The sequence below is a fragment of the Gigantopelta aegis genome, chromosome 10, assembly GCF_016097555.1.
Source record: "Gigantopelta aegis isolate Gae_Host chromosome 10, Gae_host_genome, whole genome shotgun sequence".
In the NCBI taxonomy this organism is placed as follows: domain Eukaryota; kingdom Metazoa; phylum Mollusca; class Gastropoda; order Neomphalida; family Peltospiridae; genus Gigantopelta; species Gigantopelta aegis.
This window is the reverse complement of record NC_054708.1, coordinates 15,429,765-15,446,649: the sequence shown is the minus strand read 5'-3', so window position 1 is coordinate 15,446,649 and position 16,885 is coordinate 15,429,765. Positions and strand designations below refer to the sequence as shown.

The 16,885-nt window shown below is 41.4% G+C and overlaps 1 protein-coding gene across 2 annotated transcripts in view; it reads left to right on the top strand.

Annotated features, from left to right (window-relative positions):
• The window catches only part of LOC121384019 (outer dynein arm-docking complex subunit 3-like), a 46,387-nt gene extending 29,939 nt beyond the window's left edge, over positions 1 to 16,448 (top strand). Inside the window, exons 12-14 of one of the 2 annotated variants that reach the window (XM_041514155.1) lie at positions 3,206 to 3,368; positions 12,922 to 13,053; positions 16,180 to 16,448. In XM_041514155.1, coding sequence (XP_041370089.1) covers positions 3,206 to 3,368; positions 12,922 to 13,053; positions 16,180 to 16,392 — 508 coding nt within the window. In that variant the 3' untranslated portion in view covers positions 16,393 to 16,448. Of the gene's footprint in view, positions 1 to 3,205; positions 3,369 to 12,598; positions 12,674 to 12,921; positions 13,054 to 16,179 lie in introns of those variants that run through there. The other variant, XM_041514156.1, reaches the window with a different exon arrangement.
• The last annotated feature ends 437 nt before the right edge of the window (positions 16,449 to 16,885 follow it).

The following is a 16,885-nucleotide window of genomic DNA, read 5'->3' as shown; positions in this document are numbered from 1 at the left end:
CCTCCAGTAAGTCCACTTTTAGGGTCCAACTCCTCGACAGCATCAAGTTTGCCAACAACAGCCATGACTTCCAGTAAGTCCACTTTTAGGATCCAACTCCTCGACAGCATCAAGTTTGCCAACAACAGCCATGACCTCCAGTAAGTCCACTTTTAGGGTCCAACTCCTCGACAGCATCAAGTTTGCCAACAACAGCCATGACTTCCAGTAAGTCCACTTTTAGGGTCCAACTCCTCGACAGCATCAAGTTTGCCAACAACAGCCATGACTTCCAGTAAGTCCACTTTTAGGGTCCAACTCCTCGACAGCATCAAGTTTGCCAACAACAGCCATGACCTCCAGTAAGTCCACTTTTAGGGTCCAACTCCTCGACAGCATCAAGTTTGCCAACAACAGCCATGACTTCCAGTAAGTCCACTTTTAGGGTCCAACTCCTCGACAGCATCAAGTTTGCCAACAACAGCCATGACTTCCAGTAAGTCCACTTTTAGGGTCCAACTCCTCGACAGCATCAAGTTTGCCAACAACAGCCATGACTTCCAGTAAGTCCACTTTTAGGGTCCAACTCCTCGACAGCATCAAGTTTGCCAACAACAGCCATGACCTCCAGTAAGTCCACTTTTAGGGTCCAACTCCTCGACAGCATCAAGTTTGCCAACAACAGCCATGACCTCCAGTAAGTCCACTTTTAGGGTCCAACTCCTCGACAGCATCAAGTTTGCCAACAACAGCCATGACCTCCAGTAAGTCCACTTTTAGGGTCCAACTCCTCGACAGCATCAAGTTTGCCAACAACAGCCATGACCTCCAGTAAGTCCACTTTTAGGGTCCAACTCCTCGACAGCATCAAGTTTGCCAACAACAGCCATGACCTCCAGTAAGTCCACTTTTAGGGTCCAACTCCTCGACAGCATCAAGTTTGCCAACAACAGCCATGACCTCCAGTAAGTCCACTTTTAGGGTCCAACTCCTCGACAGCATCAAGTTTGCCAACAACAGCCATGACTTCCAGTAAGTCCACTTTTAGGGTCCAACTCCTCGACAGCATCAAGTTTGCCAACAACAGCCATGACTTCCAGTAAGTCCACTTTTAGGGTCCAACTCCTCGACAGCATCAAGTTTGCCAACAACAGCCATGACTTCCAGTAAGTCCACTTTTAGGGTCCAACTCCTCGACAGCATCAAGTTGCCAACAACAGCCATGACTTCCAGTAAGTCCACTTTTAGGGTCCAACTCCTCGACAGCATCAAGTTTGCCAACAACAGCCATGACTTCCAGTAAGTCCACTTTTAGGGTCCAACTCCTCGACAGCATCAAGTTTGCCAAAGCAAAGCACACTAGTCTAAACACTTTCGGGGTATTTTCAGGGCACTTTTTTCTCTCTCATAAAACTTGTTTTGTTTAACGACAAATTAGAGAAGGTTGATGGCACATAACATATACATTGTATGGTCATGACCTCAAGACATCCCAACCTTGAGATGGTAATATTGATTTGGAGATATTTAATATTTATTTTTAAAAACAAGAATTCTTTGAAATTGAATGAATAACCTACCATAAACGTTTTTGGTGCACTGTAATTAGCATGTGCAACTATAAACCAAGTTTCATTGACTGACCTACATGTAGGACTTATAGTTTATGAAAAACTTATTTAAACGTGAAACTTTAACATCAATCAATACCACAGATCAATCATTGGCACATGACATATGCACTTATATACTCCTTAGTAATGAAATATAAAAAATGTTTTACGGGTGTAGGTGAGAGTGATGAGGGTGAACTTGTTTTGTTTAACAAAACCACTAAAGTCATGGTTTGTGCTGTCCTGTCTATGGGAAAGTGTGTATAATAGATCCCTTGCTGCTAATGGAACAATGGAGTGGGTTTCCTTTGACCATGTGACAATGACTAAATATTTAACATCCAATAGCCGATGATTAATAAATGAAAGTGCGTTAGTGGTGCCATTAAACAAAGCAAACTACACGTGTATAAGTTTATTCAAATGTGGAACTACATTGTGCTTGTTATCTATATCATAGATGGAGGCCTTGGGAGTTATTGTAAGTGTAAAATATATAATTAGTAATGCGGGGATCTGTTAAAAAAACACCTCATGGGGAACATCCAACACTTCTTTTGCTATTCCAGTCCTTGTCTCTCCAAATGTGACAGGTGCTTGTCTCTTGTGGGTATCCATGGCACACGCCTGCCATTTCCCATCAGCTATAACTGTTGGCTTAGTCTGACCACTTTGGGAAGTGTTCAGTAGTTACTTCTGGCATTGTTAAGAGGCACTTTTAACCACCTACTATACACCCCTGCTACCGGGGGTCGTTAGTTAGCGCCATGGATCAGACCAGCTTTATTAGTGGCACAAGACGAGGATGCCAGGTGGGTGTACAGAACTACAGAGAGACAGCACCCATGGAAGATGTTGAGACAGCTAGGTGATGGTGTGGAAAGCTCAGAAGACTGAAAAACAACTTTGTGTGGGCTCTTTTTTTTTCTTTTCTAGGAAGGGTTGTGGGTTTTTTAAGGCCTATGTCCTATGTGTCCACATGCAGTGTGGATTGAGATATGGATGTTAATGTGGACACGTTTTGTGTGTGTGTCCATTTATGCTGTTGTCAGTATGGATTTCTATTCACCTGTGTGTTTTCACACACATTTCCATACACGTTTCTGTAGGCCTATCTACCGCTACATGATCTGATCAGAAAAAGGGGCGGGACGTAGCCCAGTGGTAAAGCACTCACTTGATGTGTGGTCGGTTTAGGATCGATCCCCGTCGGTGGCCCCTTTGGGTTATTTCTTGATCAAACCAGTGCACCACGACTGGTACCCGGTATATCAAAGGCCGTGGTATATGCTATCCACTCTGTAGGATGGTGCATATAACAGATTCCTTGTTACTAATGTAAAAAACATGTGGTGGGTTTCCTCTCTAAGACTATATGTCAAATTTACCAAATGTTTGAATCCAATAGCCGATGATTAATATTATCAATGTGCTCTAGTAGTGTCATTAAACAAAACAAACTCTCTCTCCTAAAACTTTCTAGGTGAGTATATCATTAAATTAACAGAGCAAACTTTCTTCCTCTTTTTTTGCGGGTCGGAAAAAATATATCCATAGCGTTAGCACACGTACAAGTTGACACACAACTTAGCTGATTGTCTTCATCTTCTTAGGTCACGTGAGCATATGTACGAGGTGCTAAAATTTGTCAAACAAGAAGAAGAACGAAAACTGAAGAATATACAAACCATGGAAACCAAGAGGAAAGTGAAACTACAAGTGGAAGCTGGTATTGAAACAATCTATGCGAAACTCGATGTTGTCAAAATTGATTTGGTAAGTCTTCTTTTTTTTATTTAGTACAGGGGCATAAGCTGGGGGGGGGGAGGATATGGAGTTTCCTACAACCCCTCTTCCCCCTGCTGAAGATAAAACAATTTTTACGGTGCAATATATACTCTTAAAAAAAAGTAGGGGAACTCTAATAAGAATTTACAATTGCCAAAATTGTAAGGTATATTAGCTGTGAGGAATGGTTATATGATAATAGTGAATTAATTGGGCAAACATTACAACCGGTAGTTCAGTATTACAGTAGGTTTTATGACCACCAAAGATCTTGAAGGACGATTGGGGTCAGAAATGAAATTTGAAAGTTGACAGTTTTTTATCAGTAAATCACAAATTCAAACAATAAAAAATACTGTACAATCAACAGAATGAAAACGATTGACAGAAATAATGTTCCACAGTAATTAATCAACCTTCCTGGAAATTGTCAAAATCGAGAATGACACCCCACGCATGTGTACAGGGCAACTGCATGATGCATTTTCAAACTATGGAATGTGTTTCGGTGTGATGGTAAACAGACCTGAACGTTCTTTACTAGGATGTCTGTGGTCAAAATGTATGTTCCATCTAATAGTTGATATTAACATTCATATTTCAGGTTCCCCTACTTTTTTTGAATAGTATATATTAGGTTATTTTATATAGGTGTCCAGGAAAATGTAGACAGAAAGTATCTCCTAGTTTTATATTTAAACCACCACACTACAGCCCTGTAGTAGTTGTGGTATCAGTAGTAGTTGTGGTATCAGTAGTAGTAGTAATATCGGAAGTAGTTGTGGTGATTTGAAGGCCTAGCTCTGGGTAATCAGAAAATTTTGCAAAACCTATATAGCTAATTTCCAACAAAATATCAATTATATTTTTACACGAATTGTTTTTGCCAAATTAAAATAAAATTCAACAATTGTTCCTAAAATTCGCAATTGTCAAATTTGGCAAGTAGCAGAGCTAGTCCTGTGATTTTACAATTCACTGGTTATGCTTAAAAATTCCCTCCTGAGGAGATCCGTTACTGGATAATACCTCCTTTCTGCCATGCCACAAAGAGGACTTCCTCTCCCACACTAATTTACTAAATCAAGACTAGCATGGGACAGAGCTCATTGGAATAAATGCAGCTGTGATGACATGCACTCATGAATCACTTTCAGAGCAGTAATGATATCAGGTGTTTGTGAAAGATGAGCATATCCTGCCCCAACATTGGCAACAATGTTGAAAAAATTTGCAAGAGTCTCACCACAGAGATGAAAAAGTATACACAAATTCAAAATATGGAATAGCATCAATCATTATTTTGGTCAGTGATGCATCGTGTGTATGTATACATACATACATTGTATGTATGTGTATGTGACGGTACATGCTCTTAATTTCTTTTCGCTGTGGCGATATTAATTGTTTTAGAAGGCCGTGTGCAGTTCCAAATGCACTTAACCCAGGTGGGCAACTTGTTACGTGATACCTTTGCGCGACGGTCATCGAACTGTACTTCTAATACACACCCAGCCCAGGTGTGGAGCCATGTGGCCAGTAGTTACGTAATACCTCCGCGAGTGCGGTTTTTACAACCATGATTTGGCGACTTGGCGTCATTGAGTCTGGCGATCTAAGAGAAAGATATGCCGTCTTGGTCGCTGTGGAAATTCAGATGATACGTGAGGTACTGCCTTGTGCCCCCAGGCGATATTCGCTGTCTCTGAGAGTTTTGAATAAATAGCTAGGGTTTTAGAGATATCGGAGAGAAACATTGGAAGTATCCAGGGGCACGGACGTCGTCCACTGAACGATCTATATTAGTTCAGACGGGACTTTGGTAAATATATATTTTCTGCTTTGTGTATAACCTTGATGTGATTGATATGACTTTAAATATTTTAATACTGTATTATACCAATATTATTTAGACGGTGCTGCCGGTCATCTGACGCAGTAATCTGTAGGCTCACTGTCCTAAATAATTATAAAAAGCTTAACCAGTCATCCTAGAGGACCTAGGTAAACTGTAGGTTATTGTCTTTATTGTGATAGGTACCAGTATTAATTCTGTGTTACAAGGTTACTGAATGAGTAGTAAGGGTTAATTAAAAATTAAACAGTTAGGAATAGAGTTGTAATTCCTTTATTAATTAAGTTCCCCTGGAAGCGTTTCTCAATTATCACACGTGTGGGTGTTGTGTCACGGTGAAGTGATTAGCATATTGTGTAAACTAGACACCTAGAGATTAACTAATTAAGTGATCAGTTCTCGGTTGTTATTATTTGTTGTTGTTAATTAACTACTGCGGCAGTACATTTGTCAGCGTAGGTTAATACAGATTCCAAAGTGTATTGTGTTTTTGTTGTGTTTTCTAGTGAACTAAACGTGCTATACTAATATATACTTTATATAAGATCATATCTCTGATCATACCTAGAGACGAGCCACAGCGGGTATAACTGCCTGTTACAGAGAGATCTAATAGATATACAGTTAGGAGAGATGTTTGGACAATCGTGTTTCATTCAGTTACGGGTATTATAGGATCCCCGTGACAGGAGTGAAAATTGGGGCGCTCGTCCCGGATCTGAAACGGGACATGCATATTTAAAAAAGTATTGTTTGTAAATGGGGGCTTTATAAATTATTTTTACAAATAACTAGAAGTAGCAACGTTGTTCACTAGAAAATTAATTAATAATAAGTGCGTCATATCTAAACATGGATAAGAATTTGCTGGATAGGCCTACGCTCAGTGTAGTGGAGATTAAGCGAGCACGTAAGGCCGAGTTAGTTGAAATCGCGGGTGAGCGAGAAATTGATTTAACATCAGCTAAAACCTTAGGAGATATAAGGACAATTATTATCCAGGAAGTTTTTGGTGATAGTCCTGTTATGGAAGAAAGTGAGATTGTTCCAGAGATAGAGATAAATGAGTTAAGTGTGGAACAACAATTAGCTTTTAAAAAACTTGAGTACGAAAGAGAAGAACGTGCATTAGATAGAGAAGATAGAGAGAGGGAGAGAGAAAGAGAAGAGAGAGATAGAGAAGATAGACATAGGGATAGAGAGAGAGAGAGAGAGAGAGAGAGAGAGAGAGAGAGAGAGAGAAAGAGAAGAGAGGGATAGAGAATTTGAGTTAGAAAAATTAAAAGTGGAACATGAGTTAAAGTTGAATACTGAAGAAGTTAGACGAGAGGCAGGAAATGGTTTTAACATGTCGGAGGCTTATAGATCAGTGCCTGTATTTGATGACCAGGAGGTAGATATGTTCTTCCAACTTTTTGAACGGGCCGCTAAGCAGCTAAATTGGCCGCAGTCTAAGTGGACATTGTTAGCCATGTCTAAGTTTAAGGGGAAGGCTAGCGTAGCTTATAATTCAATGAGTGATGAGCGAGCAAGTCAGTACGACCTAGTTAAGGTGGCAGTGTTGAGGGCGTATGAATTACGACCTGAGGATTATCGTTTACGGTATAGCGAGTTGAGAAAAACACAGGGTCAGTCTTATAGTGAGTTTGTGGCTAAGAAGGCAGGGATGTTTGATAAATGGGTGGTGTCTCATCAGGTAGAGTCATATACCGAGTTACAGGAGTTGTTGATCTTACAGGACATTAAAAATGGATTACCAGTTAGCTTACGTATTCATTTAGAGGATCGTGATGTCAAAAAGATAGAGGAGGCAGCCATAGTGGCAGATGATTATGTGTTAATACACAAAGCTCAGGCAGTACAGGGTAGCTCTTTACAACAGGGTGATAAGAAGAAATTTCAGCCAGGTTTTTCCCGGGAAAGTAACTATCGGGGAGAGTCTTCTAGTTGGTCAGCTAGTCAGGCAAGGAATGCACCTGGTGGGCAAAGTAAGGATACTCCTGCATTATCAGCCAATGCACGAACTTTTCGTCCACATTGCAGTTACTGTAAAAAGGATAACCATCTTGTCGGGGACTGTTTTAAAAGGAAACGCGATAATGCGCAAGTGGTCGGTTTAGTGAGGTCAGCTCCATTAGCGAGAGAGTTAATGGTTAGTCCCATGGCAGAGAAAGTAAACCCGTATGTGTCCACTGGTATGGTTTGTGATGTGAAACAAGAATTGAGTCCTAAGGCAATATCAGTCTATCGAGACACAGGCTGTAGTCAGTCGCTGATCATGTCGGAGTGTTTAGCTGGTATTAAGAATTCAGATACAGGACGTAGTTTGGCTTTAACCTTGGTTACTGGAGAAAAAATGGTTGTCAGGTTACATAACGTTTTCTTGTGTTCGAAGTTTGTGACGGGACCAGTCGTTATGGGTGTTGTGAAGGACTTGCCTGTTGAAAACATAGGAGTTTTGTTGGGTAATGATTTGACTAGTCAGTGTTGTCAGCCGAAATGTGACCAATTGTTAATTAAAGACAGCCCTTTACTAGTAGGAGAGAGTGAGGTTGATGAGATTAGATATCCTGCGTGTGTAAAGACTAGGGCTATGGCCAGTAGGGTAACACGATACCCAGAGGTTATTTGTGATTTGTCTGATACGTGTGTGAGCCATGAAATTGGAGTGGATGAGGTTATCAGTAAATTGGTAGATAAGTCAACTGACGAATTAAATGTGGTGGAACCTGTTGATCTCCCGCAGAGGGGAATTGAACCAGTTGTGTTTGATAGAGGGGAATTACCTTGTAATAGACAAGAGTTAATTCTAGAGCAGGGGGCTGATCCATAATTGTTGGCAGCTTGCACTACATTGTTAACAGAGGGTGAGCTGGAGGATCAGATGTCAGGTTATGATATGGACAAGGGAGTATTAATGAATAAGAGAGTTAGAGATAGGAAGGCTAGGAAGCAACTGAGCCATGCTCAGAGCAAAATAAAATCAGTGTTTGATAGGAAGGCTAGGAAGCAACTGAGCCATGCTCAGAGCAAAATAAAATCAGTGTTTGATAGAAAGGATAGGAAGCAACTGAGCCATGCTCAGAGCAAAATAAAATCAGTGTTTGATAGGAAGGCTAGGAAGCAACTGAGCCATGCTCAGAGCAAAATAAAATCAGTGTTTGATAGAAAGGATAGGAAGCAACTGAGCCATGCTCAGAGCAAAATAAAATCAGTGTTTGATAGAAAGGATAAGAAGCAACTGAACCATGCTCAGAGCAAAATAAAATCAGTGTTTGATAGGAAGACTAGGAGTCGGGAATTTAAACCAGGGGATAAGGTGCTGCTGTACCTTCCCATTAAACGGGGTTCATTGCAGAACAGGTATTTCGGGCCCTATGTTGTACACAAATGGGTTAATGAGACAGGGTATGTGATAAACACTCCTGATAGGGTTAGGAAAAGTAGGTATTGTCACATCAATTTGCTAAAAGGTTATTTTGACAGACTGCCGATAGTTCCAGAGTTACCGGTCCAAATTGAGAGTCACTCAATTTCCTGTGATGACGTCAAGACTGCAGAGATCAAGTTGGCCAATGGCCAGATTCTAGCAGATTGAGGCCCCAGCGAGAAAAGTTGACTACCCTGATACAAGACAATGTTTCCATTTGTCAGGACCTTCCAACGGTTACCAACACCTTAAGCCAGGATGTGCACTTGGAACCCAACGCTACACCGATTCGACAGCATGCCTATCGGAGAAAACCTGGAAAACATGCGACACTGAAAAAGAAAGAAACGAAGTTCCAGTGGTCAGGTGAATGCGAGAAGTCATTCAACCGTCTCAAGCAGATGCGCTACTCGTCTCCTGTGATGGCAGCACCAGACTACCGAATGCCTTTCAAGCTAGCTGTGGATGCCAGTGACGTGGGAGCTGGAGCTGTGCTGTTCCAGGAAGACGAAAATGGACTGGACCATCCTAATGAAAGCCACCAACCAGAGAGTTTTGAGATGGAGTCTTCTTCTGCAGGAATTCCCAATTACCATTGAACATATCAAGGGCATATCCAATGTAATCACTGATGCCCTGTCCCGAAGTTGAACGTTATGATAATGTGTTGACATTCTTGATTTCTGTTTTGTTTTTATATATTTTATTTGTATACCAGGGACTCAGAGACTCAGTGTGATTACTGGTAGTCACCTTATTATTACATGTGTTATAAATGCCCGGATGCGTCGGTTAACGCACCCGTTTTAATGTAGTATATTCCCTATTCCTAGAGTAGAGGAAATATCCTTTTTGAGGTGGGGTGTGTGACGGTACATGCTCTTAATTTCTTTTCGCTGTGGCAATATTAATTGTTTTAGAAGGCCGTGTGCAGTTCCAAATGCACTTAGCCCAGGTGGGCAACTTGTTAGGTGATTCCTTTGCACGACGGGCGTCGAGCTGTACTTCTAATACACACCCAGCCCAGGTGCAGAGCCATGTGCCCAGTAGTTACGTAATACCTCCGCGAGTGCGGTTTTTACAACCGTGATTTGGCGACTTGGCGTCATTGAGTCTGGCGATCTAAGAGAAAGATATGCCGTCTTGGTCGCTGTGGAAATTCAGATGATACGTGAGGTACCGCCTTGTGCCCCCAGGCAATATTCGCTGTCTCTGAGAGTTTTGAATAAATAGCTAGGGTTTTAGAGATATCGGAGAGAAACATTGGAAGTATCCAGGGGCACAGACGTCGTCCACTGAACGATCTATATTAGTTCAGACAGGACTTTGGTAAATATATATTTTCTGCTCTGTGTATAACCTTGATGTGATTGATGTGACTTTAAATATTTTAATACTGTATTATACCAATATTATTTAGACGGTGCTGCCGGTCATCTGACACAGTAATCTGTAGGCTCACTGTCCTAAATAATTATAAAAAGCTTAACCAGTCATCCTAGAGGACCTAGGTAAACTGTAGGTTATTGTCTTTATTGTGATAGGTACCAGTATTAATTCTGTGTTACAAGGTTACTGAATGAGTAGTAAGGGTTAATTAAAAATTAAACAGTTAGGAATAGAGTTGTAATTCCTTTATTAATTAAGTTCCCCTGGAAGTGTTTCTCAATTATCACACGTGTGGGTGTTGTGTCACGGTGAAGTGATTAGCATATTGTGTAAACTAGACACCTAGAGATTAACTAATTAAGTGATCAGTTCTCGGTTGTTATTATTTGTTGTTGTTAATTAACTACTGCGGCAGTACATTTGTCAGCATAGGTTAATACAGATTCCAAAGGGTATTGTGTTTTTGTTGTGTTTTCTAGTGAACTAAACGTGCTATACTAATATATACTTTATATAAGATCGTATCTCTGATCATACCTAGAGACGAGCCACAGCGGGTATAACTGCCTGTTACAGAGAGATCTAATAGATATACAGTTAGGAGAGATGTTTGGACAATCGTGTTTCATTCAGTTACGGGTATTATAGGATCCCCGTGACAGTGTATATATATATATGTAGTCAAACCTGTCCTAGCGGTCACCTGTAATAAGCGGTAACCTGCCTTAAGCGGACACTCTTTTCCCTCCCAAATGATTTATAATGTAAATGCACCTGTCATAAGCAGTCACCTGTCTAACGCGACCAGCGGCCACCTAAATCAGATCCCAAATCACTAAAATACCTGTATTAAGCGGCCACATTAAATGTTTACTGTTATATAAAAGGGGATATTTTAACAACAGTGATAAGGCGCAGCAAATAATCGATATTCACACCTTCAGGAATACCAGTACCCATTCACCTCCCCCGACATCTCAACTGTCAAAGAAAGTATGACTTGGGATGCATCTACATATAATTGCCTCTGGACAGACTATGCTTGACATATGTAGATTCACTTACTATGACAATACACTGCAAGAAGTAGGAATTAAATAATTATATGGGAAATGAAAACAAATTTGTTGAGAATGGTTAATTTAATACATTTCAGTTGCATTTTTTTTTTTTTTCTGAAGGAGGTGACATATTAAAAGTTGATTTATAGTCAGTTGCGAAGCACACAGCCGTTAAAACAAGAAACAACTAATTGTTTAAAGATTCTATATGTGGCAACGTGTAATCAGTGGCCACCTGTTTTAAGCGACCAATTTTATCTATTCCCTTGCGTAACCACTTAAGACAGGTTTGACTATATAGATAGATAGATAGATACATAGATACATAGATATACACATACACATACACATACATATACATATACATATATATATACAAATTATACATACACATGTATATATATATATATATATATATATATATATATATATATATATATATATATATATATATATATATATACATGTACCTACTATAGATCTTGAAATTAATGCGATCATAATATTAATGCGAAAAATGCGAGTACTTGTTTTTTGCATTAATAATATTACGCATTTATTTCTATGTTTTGTATGTGTCCCACGTTATTAAAACATAACCCAATTTTTTTTTAAATTATGATATATTTATAAAACAGATCTGGAAAACAATTCATTGTAGGCGAGACAGATTAATTGTTGAATAGTCCAGCAAGTTATGTGTCACACGCTACTAAAACAAAAAAGAATTAAAATTCTAATACATTTATAAAACAACTAGAGCACAATTCATCATAGATGAGACAGACTAATTGTCCAATAGTCCAGGAAGCTGCCAGTCATGTGTGATGATTGCACGATTGCAGGGTCTTTAGCCACCCTTTCAAAAGCCAACACAATCAATCGCAGGTGAATGGGTTTTAGCACACTAATATTGCGGTCAATCTTTTCTTTGTCTTTATTGTTCAAGTTCCCTGCAACTGTGTTGGCATACAGTTGTAATTGTACATGTAATGCTAATGTTTAGCCAGATTTAGGTAACTATACACATTATGTAAATGACTGCCGCAAAAACAAAAGAGTTAGTGCATTGGTCTCATTGAAGATGCCTATAACTTGGATTTAACCAAAAAGTACACAGATGTTGGGTGTTAGGAAAGTTTATATTTCAAAGGGAGGCCACTCGCATTAATTTCATGTTGCATTTTAGTCTGCCCACCATTACTCGCATTAATATATATATATAGCCTCTAAATATCTACCATAAAATGTTTTGAATGCCCTCAGGAGCTGTTATATGTGCTGTTCTGTCTGTGGGAAAGTGAGTATGAAAAAGCCCTTGCTGCTAATGATTATATATATATAACAGGTTTCCTCTGAAGACTACGTATCAAAATCATCTAATTATCTTGTTTGTTTTCAGCCACTGTACATGATGGATGAAACCCCCGTAGAAAACCTGAATGTTTTTCAGTATTAATAATGTGTATGTCTGTGTTTTCAGCCACTGTACATAAAGAATGAAACCCCCGTAGAAAACCCAAATGTTTTTCAGTATTTGTAATGTGTATGTCTGTGTTTTCAGCCACTGTACATAAAGAATGAATTCCCCGTAGAAATTCTGAATGTTTTTCAGTATTAGTAATGTGTATGTCTGTGTTTTCAGCCACTGTACATAAAGAATGAAACCCACATAGAAATCCTGAATATTTTTCAGTATTAGTAATGTGTATGTCTGTGTTTTCAGCCACTGTACATAAAGAATGAAACCCCGGTAGAAATCCTGAATGTTTTCAGTATTAGTAATGTGTATGTCTGTTTTTTCAGCCACTGTACATAAAGAATGAAACCCTCGTAGAAATCCTGAATGTGTGCGACAAGAAGGTGGAACATCTGATGGAGACGATCAAGTCTGAAAAGGCATCTCAAGTCCAATATAAACGTATCGACACCACATTGGTAAGATGTCACTAGACTCTTCATTAATGTATCGACACCACATTGGTAAGATGTCACTAGACACTTCACTAACGTATCGACACCACATTGGTAAGATGTCACTAGACTCTTCACTAACGTATCGACACCACATTGGTAAGATGTCACTAGACTCTTCACTAACGTATCGACACCACATTGGTAAGATGTCACTAGACTCTTCACTAACGTATCGACACCACATTGGTAAGATGTCACTAGACTCTTCACTAACGTATCGACACCACATTGGTAAGATGTCACTAGACTCTTCACTAACGTATCGACACCACATTGGTAAGATGTCACTAGACTCTTCACTAACGTATCGACACCACATTGGTAAGATGTCACTAGACTTCATTAATGTATCGACACCACATTGGTAAGATGTCACATGACTCTTCACTAACGTATCGACACCACATTGGTAAGATGTCACTAGACTCTTCACTAACGTATCGACACCACATTGGTAAGATGTCACTAGACTCTTCACTAACGTATCGACACCACATTGGTAAGATGTCACTAGACTCTTCACTAACGTATCGACACCACATTGGTAAGATGTCACTAGACTCTCACTAACGTATCGACACCACATTGGTAAGATGTCACTAGACTTCATTAATGTATCGACACCACATTGGTAAGATGTCACATGACTCTTCACTAACGTATCGACACCACATTGGTAAGATGTCACTAGACTCTTCACTAACGTATCGACACCACATTGGTAAGATGTCACTAGACTCTTCACTAACGTATCGACACCACATTGGTAAGATGTCACTAGACTCTTCACTAACGTATCGACACCACATTGGTAAGATGCCACTAGACTCTTCACTAACGTATCAACACCACATTGGTAAGATGTCACTAGACTCTTCACTAACGTATCGACACCACATTCCATCCATTCATCCATCCTTCCATCCAAATGCCCAATTTCCATCCATCCCCCACCCACACATCCACTGATCCATCCATCCATCCATCCATACACCCAATTTCCATCCATCCCCCACCCACACATCCACTCAGCCACCCACATCCCCATCCATCCATCCATCAAAATGCCCCATTTTCATCCATCCCCCACCCACCCACACATCCACTCACCCACCCACATCCCCATCCATCCATCTATCCATCCATCCATCCATCAAAACACCCAATTTCCATCCATCCCCCACCCACACATCCACTCACCCACCCACATCCCCATTCATTCATCCATCCATCCCCCACCCACACATCCACTCACTCACCTACATCCTCATCCAGCCATCCATCCATCCATCCATCCATCCACCCCCACCCACCCACACATCCATTCACACACCCACATCCCCATCCATCCATCCATCCATCTTTCAAAACACCCAATTTCCAATCATCCCCCACCCACACATCCACTCACTCACCTACATCCTGATCCATCCAGCCAGCCATCCATCCATTCTTCCATCCTTCCATCCATCCATCCCTCCATCCATCCATCCAACCATCCAATCCCCACCCACACATCCACTCACCCACCCCCATTCCCATCCATCCATCCAAACACCCAATTTCCATCCATGCCACACCCACACATCCACTCACCCACCAACATCCCCATCCATCCATCCATCCATCCATTCATCCATCAAAACACCCAATTTCCAATCATCCCCCACCCACACATCCACTCACTCACCTACATCCTGATCCATCCATCCATCCATCTTTCAAAACACCCAATTTCCAATCATCCCCCACCAACACATCTGCTCACTCACCTACATCCTGATCCAGCCATCCAGCCATCCATCCATTCTTCCATCCATCCATCCATCCATCCATCCATCCAACCCCCACCCACACATCCACTCACCCACCCACATTCCCATCCATCCATCCAAACTCCCAATTTCCATCCATCCCCCACCCACACATCCACTCACCCACCCACATTCCCATCCATCCATCCATCCATCCATCCATCCATCCCCCACCCACACATCCACTCACCCACCCACATTCCCATCCATCCATCCATCCATCCATCCATCCCCCACCCACACATCCACTCACCCACCCACATTCCCATCCATCCATCTATCCATCCATCCCCCACACATCCACTCACCCACCCTCATTCCTAGCCATCACTCCATCCCCCACACATCCACTCACCCACCCACGTTCCCATCCATCCATCCATCCCCCACACATCCACTCACCCACCCACATTCCCATCCATCCATCCAAACGCCTAATTTCCATCCATCCACCACCCACACATCCACTCACCCACCCACATCCCCATCTATTCATCCATCCATCTTTCAAAACACCCAATTTCATCCATCCCCCACCCACACATCCATTCACCCACCTACATCCTCATCTATCCATCCATCCCCCACACATCCACTCACCCACCCACATCCCCATCTATTCATCCATCCATCTTTCAAAACACCCAATTTCCAATCATCCCCCACCCACACATCTACTCACTCACCTACATCATCATCCATCCATCCATCCATCCATCCATCCATCCATCCATCCCCCACCCACACATCCACTCACCCACCAACATTCCCATCCATCCATCCAAACTCCCAATTTCCATCCATCCCCCACCCACACATCCACTCACCCACCCACATTCCCATCCATCCATCCATCCATCCATCCATCCCCCACACATCCACTCATCCACCCACATCCCCATCTATTCATCCATCCATCTTTCAAAACACCCAATTTCATCCATCCCCCACCCACACATCCATTCACCCACCTACATCCTCATCCATCCATCCATCCATCCATCCCCCACACATCCACTCACCCACCCACATTCCCATCTATCCATCCAAATGCCCAATTTCCATCCATCCACTCACCCACCCACATCCCCATCCATCCATCCATCAAAACACCCAATTTCCATCCATCCCCCACCCACACATCCATTCACCCACCTACATCCCCATCCATCCATCCATCCATCCATCCATCCATCCAAATGCCCACTTTCAATCCATGCCTCACCCCACATATCGACTCACCCATTCATTACGTTTTCTTGTCTTTCTTCAGAAGCTGCACGACTATATGCAGTTTGTCCTGCCGGTGGAGAACGTGCGTATCAAGCTGGTGAAGGACCTGGACCTGGGCGGGGACGAGAGCCAGTTCATGTTTGACCACGACCAGGATAACGACGGGCTGCTCACGCGCGAGGGCATCAAGATGCACGCCGAGAACTGCCTCATGCCCAAGAAGAAGAAAGGCACAAAGTCTATAAAGCACTGAGTTGTACCAATGCCCATTTGAAAATTGTTAAAAAATAAATTCAATATATAATTTAATCTGGTGTTCATTTTATTGTAATCACACCCCACTCCCCTCCAAAAAATAAAGTGAATGTGATTTAATCTGGTGTTTCGTTCCATTGTAAACAATACACCAAAAATAAATTAAATATTATTTAATCTGGTGATTGTTTCAAATTCAGTAGCTGTTATAACTACAGTGAAACCTCTCAAAACCGGACCCTCTCAAAACCGGAATTTCCTGAAAACCGGAAATTTGTTATGGTCCCTTTTTAAATATCTGTACCTAAGAGAACCTCTCTAAACCGAATACCTCTTAAAACCGAAATTTTTATTTAGTACCAAAGGTGTCTGGTTTAGAGGAGTTTCACTGTATAAGATATGTAACAGAAAACAGGAAAGGAATCTGGGTGAGATGTGATTTGTCTAAGAATGGGGTGTAACTGTTTAAAAGGCCGCCTGCAGAATTCAGA